This window comes from Rhinopithecus bieti, unplaced genomic scaffold, assembly GCF_001698545.2.
Source record: "Rhinopithecus bieti isolate Rb0 unplaced genomic scaffold, ASM169854v2 scaffold_6935, whole genome shotgun sequence".
Taxonomy (NCBI): Eukaryota; Metazoa; Chordata; class Mammalia; order Primates; family Cercopithecidae; genus Rhinopithecus; species Rhinopithecus bieti.
Window position 1 is genome coordinate 975,998 of NW_016805255.1, and position 23,931 is coordinate 999,928.

Genomic DNA, 23,931 nt, shown 5'->3' on the forward strand with positions numbered 1-23,931 from the left:
ACATATGAATAAAGATCTCTGTGACATGAATAAGTTTAAGGAAAAGTGCTATGCCTTGATAGGCATATGTAAACATCTCCATAAACCTTTTTTGTGCATAAAGAGCAGCATTGTGCTAGCAAGTCCCGCCTTTCGCCCTAAGGCGGTTTTCTCCTTTCTCAGTAAACAGAACATACAATCAGGTTTTACACCGAGATGTTCCATTGCCCAGGGACGGGCAGGAGACAAGTGCTTTTCTCTATCTCAACTGCCAACAACCGCCAGGAGACCTTCTTTCCTCTTGTACTGGTCCTCCTCAGCACAGACCCTTCACGGGTGTCAGGCTGGGGGACGATCAGGTCTTTCCCTTCCCACGAGGCCATATTTCAGACTATCACATGGGGAGAAACCTTGGACAATACCTAGCTTTCCTAGGCAGAGGTCCCTGCGACCTTTGGCAGTGTACGTGTTCCTGGGTACTTGAGATTAAGAAAATGGTGATGACTTTTAACCAGCAAGCTGCCTTCAGGCACTTGTTTAACAAAGCACACCCTGCACAGCCCAAAATCCTTTAAACCTTGAGTCACCACAGCACATGTCTCTTGCAAGGACAAGGTTGGGGGTAGGGTCACAGATTAACAGCATCTCAAATACAGAACAAAATGGAGTCTCTTATGTCTACTTCTTTCTATGTAGACACAGTAACAGTCTGATCTTTCTTTTCCCCACATTATATAAGTGAAGAAAGTCAGGAGAAAAGAGTAATTTCTGTGTTATTCCATTTATATAAAATTCTAGAAAACTGAAACTAATGTGTAGTGGCAGAAAGCCAATGAGTAGTTCCTGGAGAATTGAGGGAGAGGGCTTGTAGGAGAATGGGCAGATTTACAATGGGGCACAAGGGAATTTGGAGGGTGATGAACATGTTCATTATTTTGACTGTAAGAATGATTTCACAGGTGGGAAAGTCAAACTATTCAAATGGTGCATTTTACAGATGTTCAGCTTATTGTATGTGAATTACACATCAATAAAGCTGGCTAAAAATGAGATATGTAAGAACAACATAAAATTCTTTAGATTCTTCTTTTCCTGATACAGTTGGCTTTCTGTTAGAAATGTTTGGCATTTGCTGGCCGTGTGCTGTAGCCCCAGGTACTTGGGAGGCCAAGATGAGAGGATCACTTGAGCCCAGGAGCTCAAGACCGGCGTGGACAACAGAGTGAGCCTCTTGTCTCTAAAAAGAAAAGAAAAGAAACATGTTTGGCATTTGAGCTCTTTTTATCTAGTCTTATAGCATATTCACTTCTCCTTTTGGCAGAATGAAGATCTGACTCTTTTAGTTAAGGAAATGGAACAAGGTCACCGTGACCTGGAGAAGATGCGAGACCTTTATTCCGAGTCCGTGATCATGGACTGGTGGTACAATGCGGAAAAGGATGGAGACAGCAAGTGAGCACGCCTGCCCGCCTGTCTCCCTGCGCTGGGGCCTCTTGAGAGCGGGGCTTGCCCCCAGGCCCTTGTCCTTTCTGAAATGCTCTGTGAAATTTCTGTTAGTGAAAAGAATCACATAGTGTGATTAAGTTAGGATTTTTTTAAGCAAAGAGAATTAATAATTTAATAGCAATTTAATCGTGGGCTTGAGGAGGCCACATATTCCCCTTTATGTTATCCATGCAGTGCGAACGGGCCCCCAGACCCAAGCACTGACAGGGCAGAGAGGAGCGCTGTGTGGGGAAGGAGCTCTGACTCAGGGATCCAGAGGCCAAGGCCTGGACTTCCCTCTGCGTGACTGTGGGGAGACCCAAACTTCCCTTCACACCTCTCCATTGCGTGGGCCTCTGTTTCCTCATCTTTAAAATGGTGGCCGTGGTGGTGGGTTTGGGATAGATGATTTCTCATGACTGCCCCCATCCTATATTCTAATATATTTCTATTTCATGGTTTTTAAACAAAGTCAGAACCACCCCCGAACACTCCGGAAATTGGTCAAATTTTGTTAAAATGATTTAATATTTTCCAGATATTCAAGTATCACAGCCTACCCTGCCAGAGTGTCTTTTTTAGTTCAAAGAATGATAGAAAATTGGGGGAAAAAAGAAAATACATTTATTAATCAGAATTTATTGTTCAGCAAAATGCACTCTCTTCCTGTTAGCAAATTAAGCATTTGTACGGGCTTAGGGTAGGGCATGACTGTGGAACCAGTAAAAAGAGGTAAATGTTATAATGGCCATCTTATAATGAGATTTTATGGCATTATTTTTTTAAGTATTCGTGAAAGCACAGAGACAGCTTCTAAACTTCAAATTTTTGAACAAATAAACTAAGAATCAAGTAAATAAGAAGCCATTTATTGAGTACAAACCATGCAGTAAGAGAACTGGGGTGCAGAGATGAATGTCAGCCTGGTTCCTTCTGCCGTGGGGGGGGCACAGTGGGGGCACAGACCCACAGAGGGCTGTGGAACCCGGGGCAGGTGCTCCACGGAAGTGTCAAGGGGCAGTGGTGCAGCAGGGAGGGCACACGTCACAGTGTTGGAGCAGAAGATTGCTCTGGAAGTTTTCGTTTGTGTGGCTGCTGTCTTCAGAGCTTCAGAGAAGGTCATGTCTGGGAAAACACTCCAGCGTTTCGGGGATCCCTCCATTCTCCAGAATGGTTCCCTGTGATCTGGTGCTGGCATGGGAGGTCCAAGGCAGGAGTTCCTTTCTCTAGCTTTTGGAAGTGCTTGCTGGTAGACACTTTGGTTAGAGAGTGGGTTTCTGCAGTGCTTACTTGTTTATAACAGGCTTTCCCCGCTACGAATCCTCCCATCGGCCCCATGTCGTCACTATATAGGTGTATAGGTCACGTTTCCTGCAGTTGATGAGGAAAGTGAAGAAGTTTAGAGAGGATTGAGTTGCTTGACTGAGGTCACAGAGCCAGGAAGGACCAGACCTGTGATGTTAGCTGTATCTTCTGACTCCAAGGCTGGGCCCCTGTCCACTCTTCTGCATTGGTCAGGGATAAATGACTATTTTTATATTAACCTGGATGGGGGAAGGCTCGCTTCTTTAAGTTTGCAGTGTTCAACGTGAATGTATTGACTTCACTCTGCCTTCTTGATGGAAATTTTCTTCTCTTTCTTTTTTTGCTCTACTTTTTATCTAAATCAAAACAGGCATCAAAAGGAGATCTGTTCTATGGTTTCAACCCCAGAAAAATGTGCAAAGCCTCAATCTGATGTCGATTCAACACAAATTTCAGCCCTGAAGAGGTTGAAGGGACCATGGGACCTTTCAGATCAAAAGATTCAGAAAAAGAAAGTCCTCCACGCAGGTATCAGTGAACAAAATGGCTTGACTCTTCGCTGGTTTCTCTTCAAGGCAAGAAGATAGAATAAAACTAAACCCATGTAATGTTTTTAAGAAGCACTAAACCTGTGGGTTTTTTTTAATTAAAAATTTCATTAAAATAATTGTACATTCACATGATCTTTTATATACCTACCCTTCAGCCTGTTTCCCCAGTGGTAACATCTTGCAAAATAATAGTCCAATATTGAAACCAGGATATTGATATTGATGCAATCCACAGGTCTTATTCAAATTGTCCAGTTTTACTTGTTCCTGTGTGAGTGTGTGTGTGTGTTGTGTGTGTCTGACAGTCTATGTTTAGGTCTACGTGGTTCGATCACATGTATAGGTTTGTGTTTCCACCACTACAGTCAAGAAGAGTCCCATCACCACGGGAATCCTTCATACCGCCCTTTTATAACCACACCCACCTCGCTTGCACACCCTTCCTACAGCTAAAATTAAACTAAGTGGTGAAAGACTGAATTATTTCCCCCTAAAACTGGGGAAAGGGATGCCTACTGTCACCACCCTTATTCAGCGTAGCACGGGAAGTTCTAACCACTGCAGCAAGGCAAGAAGAAAAAACAAAGCAGGAAAGACTGGAAAGGAAGAAATAAAACTGTCCCCGTTTGCAGATATCGTATTGTCTATGTAGAAAACAGCAAGGGATGTACCAAAAATACAAGTCCTAGAGCTACCGAGTTCAGCAAGGTCTCTGGCTACAGAACACATAAAACCAGTTGCATTTTGATATTCTAACAGTGAACATACAGCAACCTATATTAAAGCCATTCATAGTTGCTCCAGATAAAATACATTAGGTGAACATGTAACAAAGTATGTACAGAATCTGTATGCTGAAAATTATAAAATTCTTCTGTAAGACACTAAAGACCTCAATAAATTGAGATACTGTGTTCAGAGGTTGAATGAATTGGTGTGACAGATGACAATTCTCACCTCATTTATCTATGAAATTCCTAATAGAATCCCAAAAATGTTTTTATAAACATATACGAGCATATTCTAAAATATATACAGAAACTTCAGGTTCTACAATGGCTAAAATAATTTTGAAAAAGAATGAAGTTGGAAAAATCACTGTACTGGATATTAAGGCTTATCACATAACCCCGTTAATGAAGACAGCATGGTGTTAGCAGAGGGATAGGTGGAACAGGGCCTGGATTTAACCCACACAAATATCCCCAGATGATCTGACAAAGGTGCAAAGTTCACTCAATGGAGGGAGTAAAGGCTTTTCAACAAAGACGCTGAAGCACTATCTACAGTCAAAAAAGGAAAAGAAGCTTGACCTTAACCTCACACGGACCATGGATTTAAATGTAAAACGGAAAACCATAAAACTTCTAGAAAAAGATTAAAGGAAACCTCTATCCAGTTAAGGAAGTTCCACACGTTTCCAGCTTTCGGGGAGTTTTTATCATGAATGGGTGCTGGATTTTACCAAATGCTTTTTCTGTGTCAACTGAAACAGGCTTTTTCTTCTTTAGTCTATTGACATGGTGGATGACATTAATTGATTTTCAAATGTGGAATCAGCCTTGTATATCTTGGAATATTTCCCTCTTGGTCTCAGTGTGTAATTCTTTTAATGCATCACTGGATTCCATTCATTAGTATTTTGTTGAGGATTTTGGTATCGAAGTTCATGAAAGCTATTGATCTATAGTTTTATTTATTTCTCTTTTTAAATACTGTCTTCATCCAGCTTTGGTATCAAGCTAATACTGTCCTCACCAAATGGGTTGGAAAATTGTCCCTCCTCTTCTATTCCTGGAAGAAATTGATGTAATTCTGCTTTGAGTGTCTGGTAGAGTTATCATGGAGCCATTTGGGCCTAGGGATTTCTTTTCCAGATTTTTCATGATGAATGCCATTTCTGCAGTGGTTTTAAGGATATTGTCCATTTCAGGTTGGTCGAGTTTTGGCAGTTTGTGGTTTCTGAGTAATTGGTCTATTGTTTCTAATTTATCAAATTTATGAGGGCAAAGTGGTTTTTTGTATCCCTTTGTTAGCTTTTTAATGGCTGCAAGATCTTTAGCAATGAACTCTCAATATTAGTGCTTTCATCTGTCTTCTCTCTTTTTGTCTTTTTTCTATCTAGCTAGAGGTTTTCTTTCTTTTCTTTCTATTTGTTCATTTGTTTCCAGAGAATGTATAATTGATTGTTGAAGGACTTTTATGGGTAGCCTCTTTAAAATCCTTGTCAGATAGTTCCAGCTCCTGATTCTTCTTGGTGTTGGCATCATGCGTTTGCTTTTTCTGATTGAAGGAGAGATTGTTTTTCTAGTTACTGATATGATGGGTGATTTTTGATAGTATCCTGGACATTTTGTCTATTATGTTAGTTACTCTGCATCTCATTTAAGTATTTTATTTTAGGAAGTAGTCACCCGTTTAAATTTAGCATGTGGCCTTGACCTACTTTTGTGGGCTGTGGTTCTGATGGCAACTTAATTTTCACAGGCTCTGTGGTATTGTTAATATTTTGGTGCTTGTGTTTCTGCTGTTTCTAGGGCTCCTACTGTTCCCTGCTGGTGCTGCCTGAGGTGGCAGCAGGCATCCCCTCAGACCAGGATGTTAGATATCTCCAAGGGGAGAGTTGCAGCAGCTGCCCCCAGTGCTGTCTCTGGGGTGTCCCCACGTTGCTGGCAGGGAGGAGGGCCTTGAACCTACAGGGACCAAGAGGCTTCCCGGAACGGGCCACTAACTGGAGACTGGCCCTCCTGCAGGATCTGTCTGCATGCTCCCACTCCCTCCGTACAAGGGAGCAGCATCGTACATGGGAAGAAACAGGTTTCCCACACTGGCCACTTGTGTGGCTGGGTCCCCTTTTCCAGTCCTGCCTGCCTGCTCCAGTGAACCTGAGTTTTGCCAGAGTTGCTACTTGTCTTAAACATTTTAATGGCCAATTGTCACTGCCACCATTTCACTTAGATTTGGGATGCTTGGTATCGGGAGACAATCATATGCTGAGTTTCTATTTTGTTTCCATTTGTGAGGTAGAGGAGTGATGAAAAGCCATGACTGATCCTACAGAGTCAGGGGAGGAGCTAAATGCTTGACTCCACTGCTAGATAAATGTTTCATTCTGTGTTTGCAGCCTCTGGGAATGGTATAGTTTTTATGTTTGGAGACCTGGGGAGCTAAATTTCATTTTCATTTGGCTCACGTAAATCTGATTGTTTTGCCTGGCAGTGTTGGTCCAGGTGGCCTGCCAGGGTGGACAGCGGCAGGAGCTCAGCTCTCTGATTCGGATTGTTTATCTCTTTTTCTCACAGACATAACTTCTAAGAAAATTTAGTTTTCTTAGTTCCTGGGTACAGAGACAACCAAGGCAGGGCTTACCCTTTTGTTGCCTAGAGAAACAGTGATTACCATCTAGCACCCTCCTTCTCTATGCATGGAGACCACTGGTGTTACTTTTCTGTGTGAAAGCTACCCATTTGCAGATTACTAGCCAATCTTTGCTCTGTCTAATTTCTTGTAGGACAGGATATGTCCTCTCAGTGAAAACACAGACACATTTCATTCACGAATGCTGACATAAAGCCTTGGAACAAGGTACGTCTAAAGCCTCCCAATTATGAAGTACAGACTACACTTACAATTAGTGTGGTTTATGTTATCAAATATAAAAAGTAATCAACATGATTTGGCACAGGCTCATTGTCCTCTAAAGCACACAGATTCAAGGTCAATATTTGCTAAGTTGTCATTTGCCTGTAGAAGGGACACATCAGAGGGTAGAAAATAACACAAACAAAGATCCGGACAGCAATTGTGGTGGGCAGAATTTCTAGAATGGCTTACCAAAGATGTCCTGCCCTGAACCCTGCAACGTTTGAATATGATGACACGTCACTCTCATGACCAGGTTATGCTGACCTAGACAGGGTTATCTAGGTGGGTCCAGTGTAACTGTGGGAATCGTGAACAGGAGCTATTTCCAGCTGGTGGCAGAAGAGAAAGTGAGAGAGATTTGAACCACAAGAGGTATTCAATGTGCTTGAAGATGAAAGAGTCGTGTGAGAAGTAATACGGGTACCTTAAGCAGCTGAGAGAGGCCCTGGGCTACAGCCAGCAAGGAAACGGGGCCTTAGCCCTACAACTGCAAGGAGCTGAGTTCTGCCGGCAGCCTGAATGAGGGTGGAAGCTGACGTCTCTCCAGGAGGGGCCCAACATCAATTCAGATAAAGGGAGCAAGACATCCCAGCCACTTTCAGTTTGTGACAGCACCATCCTCGGAGGGTTGGGAAACTAAAGTTGCATTCTTACTTTAAGGAGCTGATAAAATAGTTGTATCTAATGAAGCATCTCCTTCCACCCCCAATTCCTTTAACTCTTCTCTCTGTGATACCAACAGAATCAACCAAAACCAGCCTGCTCAGGAGTCAGATGTCCTCCCTCAGGAGCTCAGCTGGTGGTGAAAGGAAGGACGGCCTCTCCAATGCCAGCAGCCAGAGGACTGCTCTAAGTGACAAAGGCAAGCCAGAAAGGGTCTCCGTGGCCAACCAGCCTCCGTTTCCCCAGTGTATCTGTTGCAGAAAGAGCTGCGTGTAGATATGTCGGTGAAATCATATTTTAAATGGGCCCAGATTGCTTCCTATTCAAAGGAATCCCTTGTAAGTCAGGTCTGCCTGCTTTATGACCTGGATTGTCTGAGAGCTGGCCTTGTGTTTATGGTGCCTGGGTGTTTAATACACACGTGGCTCACATAACTATGGTCATGCTGCTGTCCCTTCATGGTTTGGTTTTGAAACTGTCATATTTCGTAGTTGGTTTTTTCCTTCCCTTTCTTCAATGGATGATGCTACCAGATGAGCCCCTCTCTGGTCCAAATTGTCAGCCTTTTGGGGACTGCATATGAAGAAAATGTGATTTTTCCTTCAATTGTTATTACTATTGATAAAATTATTAATCTTAAAGTAATAAATTTTGAAATGTTTGATGCCCGTAGCATTTTTCTTATATTTCAAATAGTTGATAAATTAAAAATCCCAGTTAAACACACACATATACACACAGTCCCCTAGGGAGCAGGAAGTGGCCACGTGGCAAATGTACCCCTGTGGCGGCACAGTCATAGTTCAATTGAACTCTGTTTTCTTCAGTGCTGATCTGTGTGGTATCTTTTCCTCACTTTTTTGTTGTTGTTGTTTTTTGAGACAGAGTCTCACTCTGTTACCTAGGCTGGAGCGTTGTGCTGCAACCTTGGCTCACTGCAACCTCTGCCTCCCTGGTTCAAGCGATTCTCCTGCCTCAGCCTCCCGAGGAACTGGGATTACAGGTGCCCACCACCAGGCCAGTCTAATTTTGTGTTTTTAGTAGAGACAGGGTTTCACCATGTTGGTCAGGCCGGTCTCAAACTCCTGACCTCAGGTGATCCACCCGCCTCAGCCTCCCAGAGTGCTGGGATTTTGTCCAGGCACAGTGGCTCACTTTCAATTAACTGGCCGTATTTCCTAAGTTGTCTACATTCCTTAAAGGGCTTATCAAATGATGACTGGGATATGAGTTCTTCGCTATTTAACTAGCTCACGCCCAAACACACCTCCTTCTGAATGCTGTTCATTCAACAAATACCCCTTTTCATTTATAAATACACATTTATATAAGGATATATTTAAAACCCCAAATATTAATTTGAAAATTTGAACTTACAACTAAACAGGACCTAACAGGTTTTATGGTTTTCTACAGAAAGCTGAAGAACCACAAAACAATCTATCAGAAATTAAAATGTTGATCAAGGCTCTCTTATATAATTTGGGAGAGTCCAAAAGGTCAATATTGAACTATCATCGGTTAATGGTATTTTTATTGCACACTTTTTAGAGGTGTGTTTTCTGAATGAAAGAATGAATATATCTCATTGTCTCAAAACAGTGGTAGTGCTGTATTTACCCATGCATTGGTCTATAGTATAAACTGCAAGGGAATCTTGCCTGAGAGCCCACTCTGACAAACCAGGATAGGTTCTCTGAAATGTGGTCCATTTATTGGCTCTCAGTCACAGCTGAACTGAGACAAGCGTGATCCCTTTGCATTTTATGTAAAACCTGTATATGAGGAAAATACACAACTGCCACTTCCCCTTCCACAGAAATGAGCATCCTGCTGCCTGGGGAGTGTCTTGATGACACATCGTCAGAAAGGGTGACCCGAGAAGGAAGCCAGGTTTACGACCACAAGTGAGTTCTTTAATTTGACAAAGACAGTCTGTTATGCTTTCGTTGGTGACCCATCAAGTTGAAAAATTAAAAACACCACCTCCTTGTGTTCTCAGTTCTTCAGATGTGTCTTCAGAAAACTGGCTCAAGACCTATGGCTTGGTTGCCAAGAAACTCACCCTCATGGATGCCTTGTCAGTGGCAGCGGTCCCCCACAGCTCCACCTATGTTCCCGTCCTGGACAAGCATGTCATGTCTAAGGTCTTTGATGAGGTAAACTGATTGTCTCTGCGTCCCTACTTGAGGCCATTTTCATTTTCTGCTCAAATAAAAAGTAGTCCAATTTCTTGTATGGTTGTAACAGAAATGTATTTTAGCCATTGGGGGAAAATGTATTTGTAAAGGCAGTAAAAGGGAGAGAGAGAGGCTCTTAAGAATTTGGGCACGGTGGCCCACACCTGTAACCCCAGCACTTTGGCAGGCTGAGGTGGGCGGATCCCTTGAATCCAGGAGTTTGAGACCAGCCTGGGCAACATCGTGAAACTCTGTTTCTACAAAAAATACAAAAATTAGCCAGGCATGGTGGCATGCACCTGTAGCCCCAGCTACTTGGGGGACTGAGGTGGGAGGATCACTTGAGCCTGAGAGATCGTGGCTGCAGTGAGTAGTGATTGCAGCACTGCACTCCAGCCTGGGTGACAAAGAGAGATCTTGTCTCAAAAACAAGGAAAATAAGAATTCTCTTTTTAAGCTGAGAGGAAACTGATCTCGGTTGGGTTGGCACTCGGTGGCTCGTTGCTAATGGATAGAAGTGTGGGACTGAAAAAATGATTGAAAACTCTAGGTCAGCGTCATGAGTGAACATCAAATATCATCCCTTATGAAAGGAAAGGGATGACTTGCGAGAGATTATGTCCTGCCTTCGCTTACCTTCTCTTCCTAAATGGAGTGGCATCTTTTGCATCAAAAGCCTCCAAAGGAAAAAGTTAAGAGAGCACACGAGCCAGCCACATGTTAACAAAAGAACCACCAGACTGTCCTAGGTGGGTCTCGAGAGGAGAAAAACAGCTTCCAATGGGTGGGCGTGGTAGGGTTAAATGTGGAGGAAGGCCAAGGAAGTACTACTGAAAACTTAACACTGAATTTGGCAACAAGGAGGTGCTCATCTTTACAAGAATAATTCCAGTGGGACGGCTAATCTCGGGTCAGACTGCAGTGGGATGAAGAACACCAAAACCATGAGAACATGAAGACCGAACCTCAGTGCTTCCTGGCAAATACAACAGCAACTAACGATTTAAATAGAAACATTTCAGTCTTTGCAGTCCCTGAAAGGAAACAATATCCTTAAAAGACCTGTCTCATGCTGAAATCTTTGCAGAGGAAATGATGCGATGCTTGGGTACGCTTGGGGTTTGCTTTATTGTAATCGGAGTGGTGGAGTAGTGTGGCGGGCTAAGGGGAGTAGATGAAATAGATAGACCACACGTTGATCATTGTTGCATTTGGGTAAGACTTGGTGAGAAGGGTCGTTTTACTATTCTTTCTGCTTTTTTGTGTATTTGAAATTTTCCATAAAAAGAAGTTGAAAAGATCAAAGGCAGGAGAAAGTTTTTTAAAAAATGAAAAGACCTTTTCTAACTGACCTTGAAATAGCTGAGGTTTGATGTACTGGAAGAAGCAGATGAATTGGTGAATTTTTTTCTATTAGCACGTTTAAAAAATTATCACCCATGGAGGCCCACCTGCCTGCCGGGTTGGGATGACCAGCGACTCTCCCTCCGGAGGCTGTGTGTGTGTTCTCCTCTAGGCTGGTTCCTGGCTACTTTGCCTCAAGGTGAATGCTCCTGTTCCTGGCTGTTACCCTTGTGGTTGGCAGTGTTGATTTATACCTGATTAGTCAGATGTCAACTTCACTGCTTGAACTTGACTTCTTCTAGAAGCAACAGGGAGAAACTGAACACTGATTTATTTCTTCTAGGAGGTTTGGGGACAGCTCCTTCATATTCCCTGCAGTTATATTACTAGTCTTGAGTTTTATTTGGGACAAAATATATTTACTGAACTCTACTTAGAAATAGAATTTTCCTGGGCTTTTTATGTCTCCTTCTAAATGTCCCAACAACTTGAGTTAGAGTGAAAAGTAAATTTCTTGAAAAAAATATGGTAGGATAGGGAAGCAGTAACATAAAATCCAAGGAAGAAACCACAAAGGAAAGATTCACAGGCTGAGGAAGTAAAAATGCTATTTTGCTTAAAAACATGTAAATAAAATGAAGGCAAATGTCAGAAAAATACCTGCAACATATATGACAGACAAAAAGGGCCATAGGAGTGATATCTTACATGTATGTATCAGTATAAATGACTGTGTGTGTGTGAATCAGTGTTCTGTGTGTGAACACACATGCACACACATCCATACCATAAGAGAATGAGAAAATGACAAATACCCCAGTGGAAAATTTAGGAGAAAAAAAGAAAAAAAGTCAAAACCGTATACAAAAATATTTAACTTTACTGGTAACCAACTCTATGTCTTAAAAATGCACATTGAAAATCAATTAGACACCACCTCCCCCATCAAATTAGTAAGGTTAAAAATCACCAATAAACAGTAATGGCAAGGATAGGGTCGGATGGACACTTATATCCTGCTAGTGAGAGTATAAATTGGTGCATCCTTAGTATAAAATGTTAAGAGTTTATATTTACCCCAGTGAATTCATATATTACTAGGAATCTATGTAAGGAAATAACTAGAGATACTGAAGTATAAGTGCAGAGAAAAATTACTGCTGCCATATAGCCAACAATGGAAAACAACACAAATTCATATAATGAAGTGTCATACATTCATCAGGTATCACATTTCTAAAGAATAAGTTTCACACAATGAAAAGCCCTCATGCTAAATGAAATATCATGCTAAATGAAAAAAAATCAGAGTATATAGTGTGTTAGAAATTTGGTTGTACATGTGACTGAGATAGGCATAGTGGTACTTTCTCCTTCCCTCCCTTTTTTCTTTTACCAAAATGTTAACAGTTTAGCTGGGTGGTGAGATTGTTGGAGATTTTTTTTTTTTTAATTTATGTAGTTTTTAATTTGTATTGTAGTACTTTTAACTCTGAACATATATTAATTATACACTGAGAAAAATGTTAAGAAAAACAGACCTGGCCAGGTGTGATGGCTCACACCTGTAATCCCAGCACTTTGAGACACCGAGGCAGGCGGATCACGAGGTCAGGAGACTGAGACTGTCCTGGCCAACATGGTGAAACTCCATCTCTACTAAAAATACAAAAAAATTAGTTGGGTGTGGTGGCGGTCACCTGTAGTCCCAGCTACTCGGGAGGCTGAGGCAGGAGAATTGCTTGAATCCAGGAGGCGGAGGTTGCAGTGAGCCGAGATAGCACCACTGCACCCCAGCCTGGCAAAAGAGGGAGACTTTGTCTTAAAAAAAAAAAAAGAAGAAAGTAAAACAGACCTGAAAGCAAATGATAAAATAATGTAAACGTAATGGGAACTTAATTTTTGATTAACTGCTTTATTTTTATCTGATAAGTAATATATGAATAATTCTCAGTATATGAGATTTAAACCATGCTTAAGTCTTTAGAGGAGGCTTCTCTCACCACCACGCCTATCCATGAAGGAAAGATGTTGAATAGTTTGGTGAATTTCCTTCCAATCTTTTTTCTACATATGCGTATGTAAGTACGTGCACGCATAACATATTTATACGTAGACACATAAGAACTTGAATAAACGTGAATAAGACAATACTGTATACATTTACTATTTTAAAAATTTTGTCTTAGAGCCCTTTCCACACAGGTAGATGGTCTCATGCCTGTAGTTGCAAGGCTCTTCCCCATTATTAATGGATATTTACATTGTGTCCTTCCTTCCCCTCTTACAAACATTCCTGTAAGAGGTTTCTTTGCACGTAGATTTTTGGGCACCTGTATTAATCTGTCTTTGGAATAAATTCCCTCAAGTCAGATGGTTGGACCCAAAGAGTATGTGCATTTTAGATTTTGATAATTCAAATCATCCTCCGAATTCATGGTGCATTTTCACTAGTCTGTAGCCCCACAGACAGAGTAAAATAATGCTCTCTTCCTAAGAGGAACTGTGTATAATACTTGATAATCATTAGTCCTAGGTGTGTAGAAATGCTTTGAAAACCCTGAAAGTAGTATGCAGACATAAGATCTTTATTCAGCCTATTCTTTCCTCCTTGGTTCATATGCTGAAAAAGCAAACTTAATATTCAGTCCAACAATTACAAATTTTTTCCTCTGAGATGAATGTGACATATCCATACTCTGTGGATAATAATATGCCTACTCTGAGGTTGTCATGGGATTAAAAGAAGTAATGCATAGAGTGGAAAGTACTTAGCAGGCACTTAAGATGTTGACTTGTATTATAAAAATATTCAACAAATTTATGCCTATGATATATGCCTGTGTTGGGCTCTAGAATACAGCGCCAAACAAGAAAGCCAACATTCCTACCCAAGCACAACTGACAGTCTCAGGAGGAAATAGCAATGAAAATGAGAGAAGTTCTAGTTAAATGTGACGAGTGGGAAGTGCTGAATAAAGACGCAGGAGATGCCCCTCACCTGGCTTCAGTGGCCACAGAAGGCTTGCCTTAGTAGTGGCATCTGAGTTCAGACCCGGGGGAAGAGAAGTTATGAAGATGGAGAGATGGGAAGAGAGCCCCAGGCAGTGGGGGAGCTCTGGGGAAGCCTAAGGGACAGAGAATGTTTGTCATTCCAGAGAAGTTTAGTGTGAGTGGAGAAGGTGATAAAGCTGGGGAAGGAAGGGCCTTGATTGAATTAAGGATTTTGAACTTCATCCTGAGGGGAATGGAGGGGTTTTTAGCAGAGGAGAGAGGTTAATTTGGGGTTTTAGCTGGCACACAGAGAATAGTTGGAGAGGCATGAGGCTGGGGAGATGGGGGCAGTCAGGAGGCAGAGCTGGGTGGCTGGAACCAGTAGGCTGTGTGGCTGGAACACTGCGGATGGGCTCAAGCTCTTTATAAAGTCAAGTCAATGATGTGGGGCTGAGAGAAAGAAAAATGCCAAGAGTGATTCTCCAGATTCCAGCCTGGAATATCAAGCAGGGGATAAATAAAGGATGAGTAGTGAGGGTCCTGTTCTTCAGGGGGGCATTCTAGTCATCTGCCTCTAGAACACAAAGCCCAGGGGAGGGGATGAACAGTTCTCAAGTGCATCCCGTGGGCACTTGTGCTTGGTGCCTTTTGTGGCATTGTGAGTTCTCAAGACAGCCTGCACGTAGGTAGGCACTGCACAGCACACTTGCCCTCCCTTATTCATAGTAAGAATCACCGTGATGACAGGCATACACTGCAGTGATCTCCGGTCTCACATCCAAAGCACTTTTGTATCTTTGATTCCCTTATATTTTCTCTGACTGGAAATTGAAAGAATAACAGAATCATAATCTCAAATATCTCCCCCTCATGGGATGTATACCTTTTTGATATATGGACCTTTATGAAACAGCAGACAAAACGTAGAATGGAGTTGAAAAGGAAGCACACTAGAGTCTTACTTCACTGAGAATCTTAATTGCCTCTTCATCTTGTGTTTGTGCACGGCCGCATCTGTCTGCATAGAGTTGGAAAGCAGTGTCTGGCTTTGTCCCCAGCTCTTTGTTTCATTCATCACTTAGGTATGGGCTGTTTCTTCTTCTGGAACACAATGCTGTTTTGGTTTTCAGTGCTTCCCGGACCAGCCTCCAATCGGTCACCTTGGAAATGAGGTATTGAGCAAAGTGGTTGCCCTAGCAACTCTTCATTACAAGATGCAAGATGGACTCAATAATTTTATCTCAGCTCTTTCAAAAGGATTAACTCATCCCCAAGTCGTATACACAATAAAACTGATGTAGCTACGTAATGAACCTAGAATTTAAAGCTCTTTATTTGCTGGTTGCTTTGAAAAACATTGAAATAATTTGGGAAGATTGGTCTGTACCACTGGAGAGTCTACATCATCAGCCATCATCATCATCGTTATCGTAATGTCTTTTACAGCCTCCCGTCAAGGCTCCCTGTGTTGTCCGTCCTTCTCCGGGTTCTGCACATAGCTTTGTGGCCGGATAGCCTGGATTGGTGCTCCAGCTCTGTCATTTAATCCTGAAGGACCATGGCAAGCTCCCTAATCTAGTAGGTGATGCACCCTCATCACATACTAGGTTCTGAGTAAAGCATTTGCTATCATCAAATACCTCATCTAAAACTTAGAGCGACCTGTGAGGTGGCTATTCATCTCGCCATTTAGCTGACAAGGAATATTTGGTGCAAAGAGGCTAGGGGTGCTGTCAAGTCATGACATTTTGTTGCTTTTAAATATAATAGCAATGAACACAAAACTGTACACTGATAGAAAAGCTTTTTAATTAAAATTTAAAACAGTTATCACAAAACCTACATATGTATATATTCTGTGTGTAGAAAAATTAGAAAATGTAGGTAAGTGAAAAGGAAAGAAGCAATAGTTATCATCCACCCCATCATCTCCTGGTTATCTGGCCAGACCTTCTTACTTTGTATATATAGAGATCTAGACCATTTGTTCCTTGTTTTTGTTTTTATCATAATGAAATCAAACCAAACATCCTGTTTTGTACTTGTGTTTTTCAACCACCTATCCATGAACATTGTTCCATGCTGGCATATACTTATCTACTATACTAGTTTAAATGCTCAGCGTTTTAATTGAAATATGTTAATTTAAAGTTAAATTGAGAATAGAGTCTTATTTTCTAAAAGTTTAGATTGAAAAACTGTGAGATGTAATTTTTTATTTTTATTTTTTTTGAGACAGAGTCTTGCTCTGTCACCTAGGCTGGAGTGCAGTTGTGCGATCTCAGCTCACTGCAACCTCTGCCTCCCAGGTTCAAGCAATTCTCCCGCCTCAACTTCCCAAATAGCTGGGGTTACAGGTGTGCGCCACCATGCCTGGCTAATTTTTTTGTATTTTTAGTAGAGACGGGATTTCACCATATTGGCCAAGCTGGTCTTGAACTCCTGACCTTGTGATCCACCTGCCTCGCTCTTCCAAAGTGCTGGGATTACAGGCAAGGGCCACCATGTAATTTATACTGTAGTAACATATTCTCATGGGTTTATGAATGATCTTACTGACACGTCATTTGGCCAGCTGTTTTGTAGCCCTGCTTTCATTTTGTTCTATGGAGCCTGCAAGTGTTTCATTTTGAAAGGCGGACATTTAAGTTTTGGCACTTGGCCATTGGCACAACTGTAATGTCTATAAAGCTGTTGCACCTACATTCAAAGATTCCCTGTGTGGGATTTACACAGCTGTTACATTTCCATTACACACATCCAATCAGAGCCTCTCCTTGGCCAATCTGATAGAAAGCTCTGCGATATTTACTGGAGGAACTGATTTAGTTGAAAAACAGTGAAGCTGGAGAATTCAACCAGGGTTGAACAATAGATAATCACCAGTTTCACACTAGTTTCTCAATTTCAAAATGCTTTGTGATTGCTTTTTAACACAGCTAGAATGTTGTCAGGTGGAATTCTACCTGTTGTACTTTAACAATCAATAGCTGTGGTTCTTACTTTAGCATATGTTATGAACATTTTTCCTTACAACAGCCGTTTTGGGATGAATTTTAGTGATTACACTAACATTCAGTAATATGAATTACTACAGTTTATTGAACTATTCCTCCCAATTGGGAGCAGTTTACTTGGAATTTTAAAGAATGCTCATTTTCCTGTATCTCTTTGCTATCCCTTAGAACAGTTAACAGTAAAACCAAAAAAAAAAAAAAAAAAATCAAAAGACTGCTAAATGGTATTTCAATTTCAATTTCAATTCTTTTATCATTTGTGAATGTTTTCTTATGTAAGCTAAATATATCTCTTAAACTGTTTTCACATTATTCATATTTTAGGAAACACCACTTGAACAGCATAGTTATGTTTCATCCTGTGCCTCAACTACAAAGAATTCAAATTTGGTGGAATCCAAACAATTATGTTTTATAACATGGTAAACTTTAAAAAAAAGTTTTAAATCTCAGCCATTAATTTATATATAGTTTTAGTCTTTCGTGTATTTAATAAATGATTATTTGGGACATGTTTTGTTCTAGAAACTAGTAATTGTAAAGGGGAATAAAAGATTATAAAGTTTGATGAAGAGGAAAGACATACAACAAAACTGCAATTAGATGCATTTGTCTATAAAGGAATTGAATAAGAAAACATATAGAGTGCTCAGTGCCTGGCAGAGAGTAAGGATAAATATTATTATCACTATTGATAATCGCTATTGAGTATAGCGGTTGCTTACAGAGTCTTTCATCTCACAGTGGGGAGAACTGTAACAGAATCAACCCAGATTGGCCTGAGACAGAGTCTCGCTCTGTCACCCAGGCTGGAGTGCAGTGGCGCAATCTTGGTTCGCTGCAAGCTCCACCTCCTGGGTTCATGCCATTCTTCTGCCTCAGCCTCCCAAGTAGCTGGCACCCGCCACCACGCCCAGCTAATATTTTGTAATTTTATTAGAGACAGGGTTTCACTGTGTTAGCCAGGATGGTCTCAATCTCCTGAACTCGTGATCCACGTGCCTCAGCCACCCAAAGTGCTGGGATTACAGGCGTGAGCCACCGCGCCTGGCCATAGTCAGTGACTATCTCTGTGCACCCTCCATCCCCATCTCGATCACTACCTCTGCCTCTCTACTAGTTACAACCTTGTCACACATGGTGTAATTATTCATATCAATTTGATAAGGCTTCTAGGTTAACCTCAAGAGAATTGAATTAAAGTAGGTAATACCTTAATCCTCCCTTTTTTAAATTAAATATTATCCAGAAGAGTCCCTCGTTAGCCAGTTATGCTTGATTTTCATTATAACAGTAATAAGTAAACATTCTCCAAGGTGCCATGATCAGGTGGTTTTATTCCCTCTCAAACAGAGCTCTCAATGTTTTCATTAACCTCAGCTCCCTCCCCACTTGCTTTCTTACAGAAGCTGGGGGTGCCATGATTCTGTCCCCCAAGTCCTTATGAGAATGCCCCTTATGACCTCATAGTGACACGAAATTTGACATCATAAGGAGAACATTTCCTGTGAGCTCCATGCAGCCACCATGTTGTAAAAACTAAGATGTCAGACTCGAAGTGTGGGGTATGACTTTGGCTTTCCCTGCATCTGCATGTGGAAAGGACGAGAGTGGGTGAACACAAGCCAAATCTGAGCTACTACCACACTGAAGCACACAATGGCCACGAAAGGCACGAGGTTGAAATCCACAAAAGAGGGAAGTAGAACACTAAACAGTGGGTTTTTCTTAAGTACGTTAAGTCAGGAGTCAAACTGATCATGGTAAAATGTTATGTTGCTTAGTATTCTGTGGTATCGATTCACAGTGGTGCCATACTTGGCAAGTTTGGAGAGCTATTTTCAGACTTCTAACGGGGTATGTTTTCCAAGGAGAGAAAACCCTAAGGGACTTTCATTTTGTTGAGACTGGTCTTTTTTTTCTTCTAAAAGTTTATGTGACATATAGCTCTATTTTGAGAGATGATTTTATGTTTTTTAAATTTCTACAAGCTTCATTCTGTTTTCAAAGTTCAGTCCTCCCACCTTTCAGCCCGCTGTCTGGTTCCTTCTCTTTGACAAGAATTGTTTAGAAGCCACATGCTGCATTCATGTGGTTGTTAAGTAGCAAGATTGGACTGTGCAGTTTCTTAACTTTCTTTCTCTTGAGTTTTCTAAATCTTTGCTCATTGTTTGTTTGTTTTAGTCTTTGATGGTTGAATTACCAAATTAAATATATGTAGTTTTTAAAAAATGAAACAATACAGTACAAAGTAAAAGTCCTGTCTAGCTTCTTCACTTGTCTTGAAATCTCGATTTTTAGAAGTAACCCCTATTGATAGTTTCAAACCTATTTTTAAATTTTTTCCACTATTTTAAAATAAAGCATTTCAGATAAAGTTGCAGCCCCTGTGCAACCCCTTTTATTCCACTTTCCATTCCTCCTTTTCCAGAGATAAACCCTAGCATGAGTTTCCATATATGTTTAATTTATTTATTTATTTAGTTAGTTAGTTAGTTAGTTAATTTTGAGACAGAGTCCCACTCTGTTGCCCAGGCTGGAGTGCAGTAGTGCAATCTCGGCTCACTGCAACCTCTGATTCCTGGGTTCAAGCGATTCCCTTACCTCAGCCCCCCAAGCAGCTGGGATTACAGGCGCATGCCACCATACCTGGCTAATTTTTTTTTTGTACTTTTAGTAGAGACAGGGTTTTGCCATGTTGGCCAGGTCGGTCTCAAACTCCTGACCTCAGGTGATCCGCCCGCCTCGGCCTCCCAAAGTGCTGGGATTACAGGGGTGAGCCGCCGCGCCCAGCCTATTTTAATATTACTAATACAAAAGCACTAAAACATTGTCCTACAGGTTTAAAACTTTATAGAAATGGTATTACATTGGAAGCACCATTATGAAACTTACTATTTGTTTTAACATTATGTTTTTGAGATTTTATCTATCTTGATTTATTGTTCTCCTCTATTTTTCCATTAAGTGCAATACCATTTTTTGTAAATACGAATATATTTGAACTTTTTTTGACCTCTTATTTTTTATGCTTTCTGTTAAATGTCAATTTTCTTCTTTCCTGCCTTTTGTTGGATAAAGCTGTCTATATTCCCTCTTCCCCGACCCCCGACAGCTTGTGTGGAAGCAGTAAATTGTATTTTTATTCCTTTAGTGGTCATTTAAAAGTTTTAATGTACACAACAATTTTTTTTTTTTTTTTTTTTTTTTGAGATAGAGTCTTGCACTGTCACCCAGGCTGGAGTGCAGTGGCATGATCTTAGCTCACTGAAACCTCCACCTCCTGGGTTTAAGTGATTCTCCTGCCTCAGCCTCCCGTGTAGCTTGGATTACAGGCACCTGCCACCTCCCCCAGCTAATTTTGTATTTTAGTAGAGACAGGGTTTCACCACGTTGGCCAGGCTGGTCTTGAACTCCTGACTTCAAGTGATCCACCTGCCTCGGCCTCCCAAAGTGCTGGGATTACAGGCGTGAGCCGCTGCACCTGGCCAACAATTTTTTAAACTGAGTCTCAAGGTATTCTGTATTTTTATTCTCCTCCCAAACACAATGGGGGATTTTAATACCTTTTAATTAGTCACTAAAAACCTTTCCCCAAAATCTTATCACTGTGATTTAGAGTTTCACTTTTGCCTTTAGAACATATACAGTAATCTTTTTAAACTTTGAAGAGTTAAATTTTTTAACAGTTTCAGCTGTATGTCTCTTTATATCTAAAAAGCACCTTTAGTTTTCTCTTCGCTGTTGAGTGATAGTTTAGCTGGATATAATGGTCTCTGTTAACTGTAAATTCCCCTTAGGAAATAAAGATAATTCTTTTCACATATCTATTATCTGATATATATACTACTCCTCTATACAGTCTGTATTGTTTGAGTTGCTTTTAAGATTTTCTTTTAGATTCAGTATGCTGCAGTCTTATGATGACATGTCTATGTGTGGATTTATTTTTAGTCTTTTGTTGTGGGCTAATTTTTGATCTGAGGACTTATTTCTTTTATTAAACTCTAGAAAACTCAGCTATTGTGGTTTCAAATGCTGATTATCTAACCATCCTTCTATTCTATTCTTTTAAAATGTCTATTAATATATATTGAAGTTTCTCAATCATCAACTAGTTATCTATATTATTTTTGTCTCTCTGTGCTATATTCTGGGGAAAGTCTTCAGTACTATCTATCACCCAGTTCACCAGTTCTTTTTTTTTTTAAATTTTGTCTAGCCTAGAATTTATTCTATTGAGATTATTTTTATTTCAATTACAATGTCTTTTCTTCCAAGCTAAATTGTTTTTCTTGTTTTTTTTTCTCCATCCATTTCTTCTTATGGCACTTTAGTAAGTTTTTGTACTTTTATATGGCTGTAACATCTTTGAACAACCTAATAATAAATAAACAATTTTAATCATAATTAATTTAAAGTCATTGTTAGATGGTTCATAAAATTAATTTATTATCATGTGAATTGACATTCTGATTGTTAATTTGCTCAGCTATGATTTTGGCATTTTTTGGTGTGTACTTGGGAATTCTAGTATGTTGGCTTATTTTCACAAGATTCTTTAAAACTCTGCCTTTTCTCTTTCTCCTTCTATTTGGCAGTTGCCTAAATCTGTCCCCTTGATCCATTCTCCGACCCTCATGGGCATTTACGGCTCTTGTTCTGTGGTAATGTTGTAGATATCACAGATTCAAAGAGTGCCTTGATTTAGGTCTTGATTGTGAGGCTACATCAGTGTCCTCTCTCCCTAGGCAGGACCTTCTTTCAGGGGTGAGAGACCCTCATACCAGTGCTGACGTCAGGCATTGAGCCTGACATAGGCCTTTGCTTTTCAGAACACTCCTAGTCCCACTAGCTTTCCAGAAGTTGAACTCCCACTGCCCTGCCATCTTTGGACGCACAGCTTAACAAGCCCACAGCTTCAGCCCTGCTCATATGTTTACATTTCTGCTCAGCTTTTTGTCTCTAGAAATCTATTAGCATGTGTCCTTCTCTTTCTCTCTTTTGTTTTCTTTCTTTCTTATTTCTTTTCTTTCTTTCTTTTTCTTTCTTTCTTTCTTTCTTTTCTTCCTTCCTTCCTTCCTTCCTTCCTTTTTCTTTCTTTGTCTCCTTCCTTCCTGCCTTCTTTGTATTATTTTCTTAAACATAGCAACAACAACAACATTATTGTATCATTTTGGAGGCAAGGGGAAACATAAAAGCATAAACTATGTCACCTCGATTAAAATTTAAAATTTACTTCTTAAAAATAGTTCCCCACGTTTCTGAAATGCCCACGTGCTCCTCGTGGGTGGAATCATTTGAAACCATGATACTATAACTTGGCATTTTCCTGTTAGGCTTTTTTGCGTTTTTAAAAAATATTAATATATGGAATATACCTTTTGGGAACATGCATTTATTCCTTTATCAACAAACATTTGTTGAGGGCACACTGTGTGCCAGGTACTATTCTAAGTGATAGGAATACAGAAGTGAATAGCACAAAATTTCTTGTCTTATGGAACTTACATTCTGATAGAGAGAGGTAGGTAATATGCAAATAGGTAAACATAAAGTTACAGTTACTAGTAAGATTAAAGAGGAATTTGGAAAAATGATTGAAGTAGGGTTTCAGTTCTAGAGAAGATGAGGGAAGCATCCGTCACCCTGTTTCTCCCTTTGAATACAACTGTAAATCTTGGCTAGAATACATGGAGAAGCTAACAGTGAACTTTGAAATTGAAAGGGTCCCCCCAAGATTGGGGAAGGAGGCCAGAATTTGAAGTTCCACCAAACCAATACATTTACCGTCTTTCCCCACTGGAGCTGTGTGGCATGAAATCAAAGATATCCCAAAACCCAGAAGTAAGTACCAGGTGCAGAGAGAAAGAACTTGAAAAGAAGCCTCATTTATTGATCACTAAGCATTCTTTGACATGTATAAGAATCTCTTATCAGAGATCACATCATTGCACTCCAGCCTGGGCTACAAGAGTGAAACTCCATTCTGATTAGTTTCCTGAAAAGTTTTGGTTGTTGTTGTTTGGGGTGTGTGTGTGTGTGCATGTGTGTATGTGGTGGTAGTAGTGATTTCTAAAATATATAGTTTTAAACATTGAAAGGTAAAGGTTAGCAGTGATATCTCTGATTCTTTTTCTCTGTGATTTACTGTTTTCTAATTGTCTACACTTACTGTATATTGACTTTATAGTCAGAGAAAACATATTGTACAGCTATGTAGATATATTTTCGAAGGCATGCATTAACCTATCAAGTGACACTTTCCTTTCCTTTGCCATTGACATGTAGGTGTTCCCTCTGGCACATGTGTGCAACGACACAAATAAGATGACATTAATTAACCCCCAAGGAGCCAAACTCAATATCTACAAGCAAAAAGTGGAACAGGCAATTCAAACCTATGAAAAGTGAGTATTACTTGGCTGCTCTTTAATGGATGTGGAATTTATTTTATGGAGGAGGAGACTTCTCTTGTTTTAGTTCAGTTTTTTTTTTTTTTTTTAAATGAAGCAGCTATTTAAAAATTGTTCAGGCTGGGTGTGGTAGTTCATGCCTGTAATCCCAGCACTTTGGGAGACTGAGGCAGGAGGCCAGCTTGAGGTCAGGAGTTTGAGACCAGACTGGGCAACAATAGGGAGACCTTTTCTCTACAAAAAACTTAAAAAATGATATCACAACAGGGTGATTGTAATCAACAATAATTTATTGTACATTTAAAAATAATTAGAAGAGTATAATTGGAGTATTTGTAACACAAAGGAAGGA

The 23,931-nt window shown here is 40.4% G+C and overlaps 1 protein-coding gene across 2 annotated transcripts in view; it reads left to right on the forward strand.

Annotated features, from left to right (window-relative positions):
* Positions 1-23,931, forward strand: part of VWA3B (von Willebrand factor A domain containing 3B) — a 224,117-nt gene that overhangs the window by 137,072 nt on the left and 63,114 nt on the right. Inside the window, exons 15-21 of one of the 2 annotated variants that reach the window (XM_017871853.1) lie at positions 1,301-1,431; positions 3,140-3,297; positions 7,708-7,827; positions 9,448-9,535; positions 9,631-9,787; positions 15,277-15,318; positions 23,455-23,573. In XM_017871853.1, coding sequence (XP_017727342.1) covers positions 1,301-1,431; positions 3,140-3,297; positions 7,708-7,827; positions 9,448-9,535; positions 9,631-9,787; positions 15,277-15,318; positions 23,455-23,573 — 815 coding nt within the window. The remainder of the gene's footprint in view (positions 1-1,300; positions 1,432-3,139; positions 3,298-7,707; positions 7,828-9,447; positions 9,536-9,630; positions 9,788-15,276; positions 15,319-23,454; positions 23,574-23,931) is intronic. The other variant, XM_017871854.1, reaches the window with a different exon arrangement.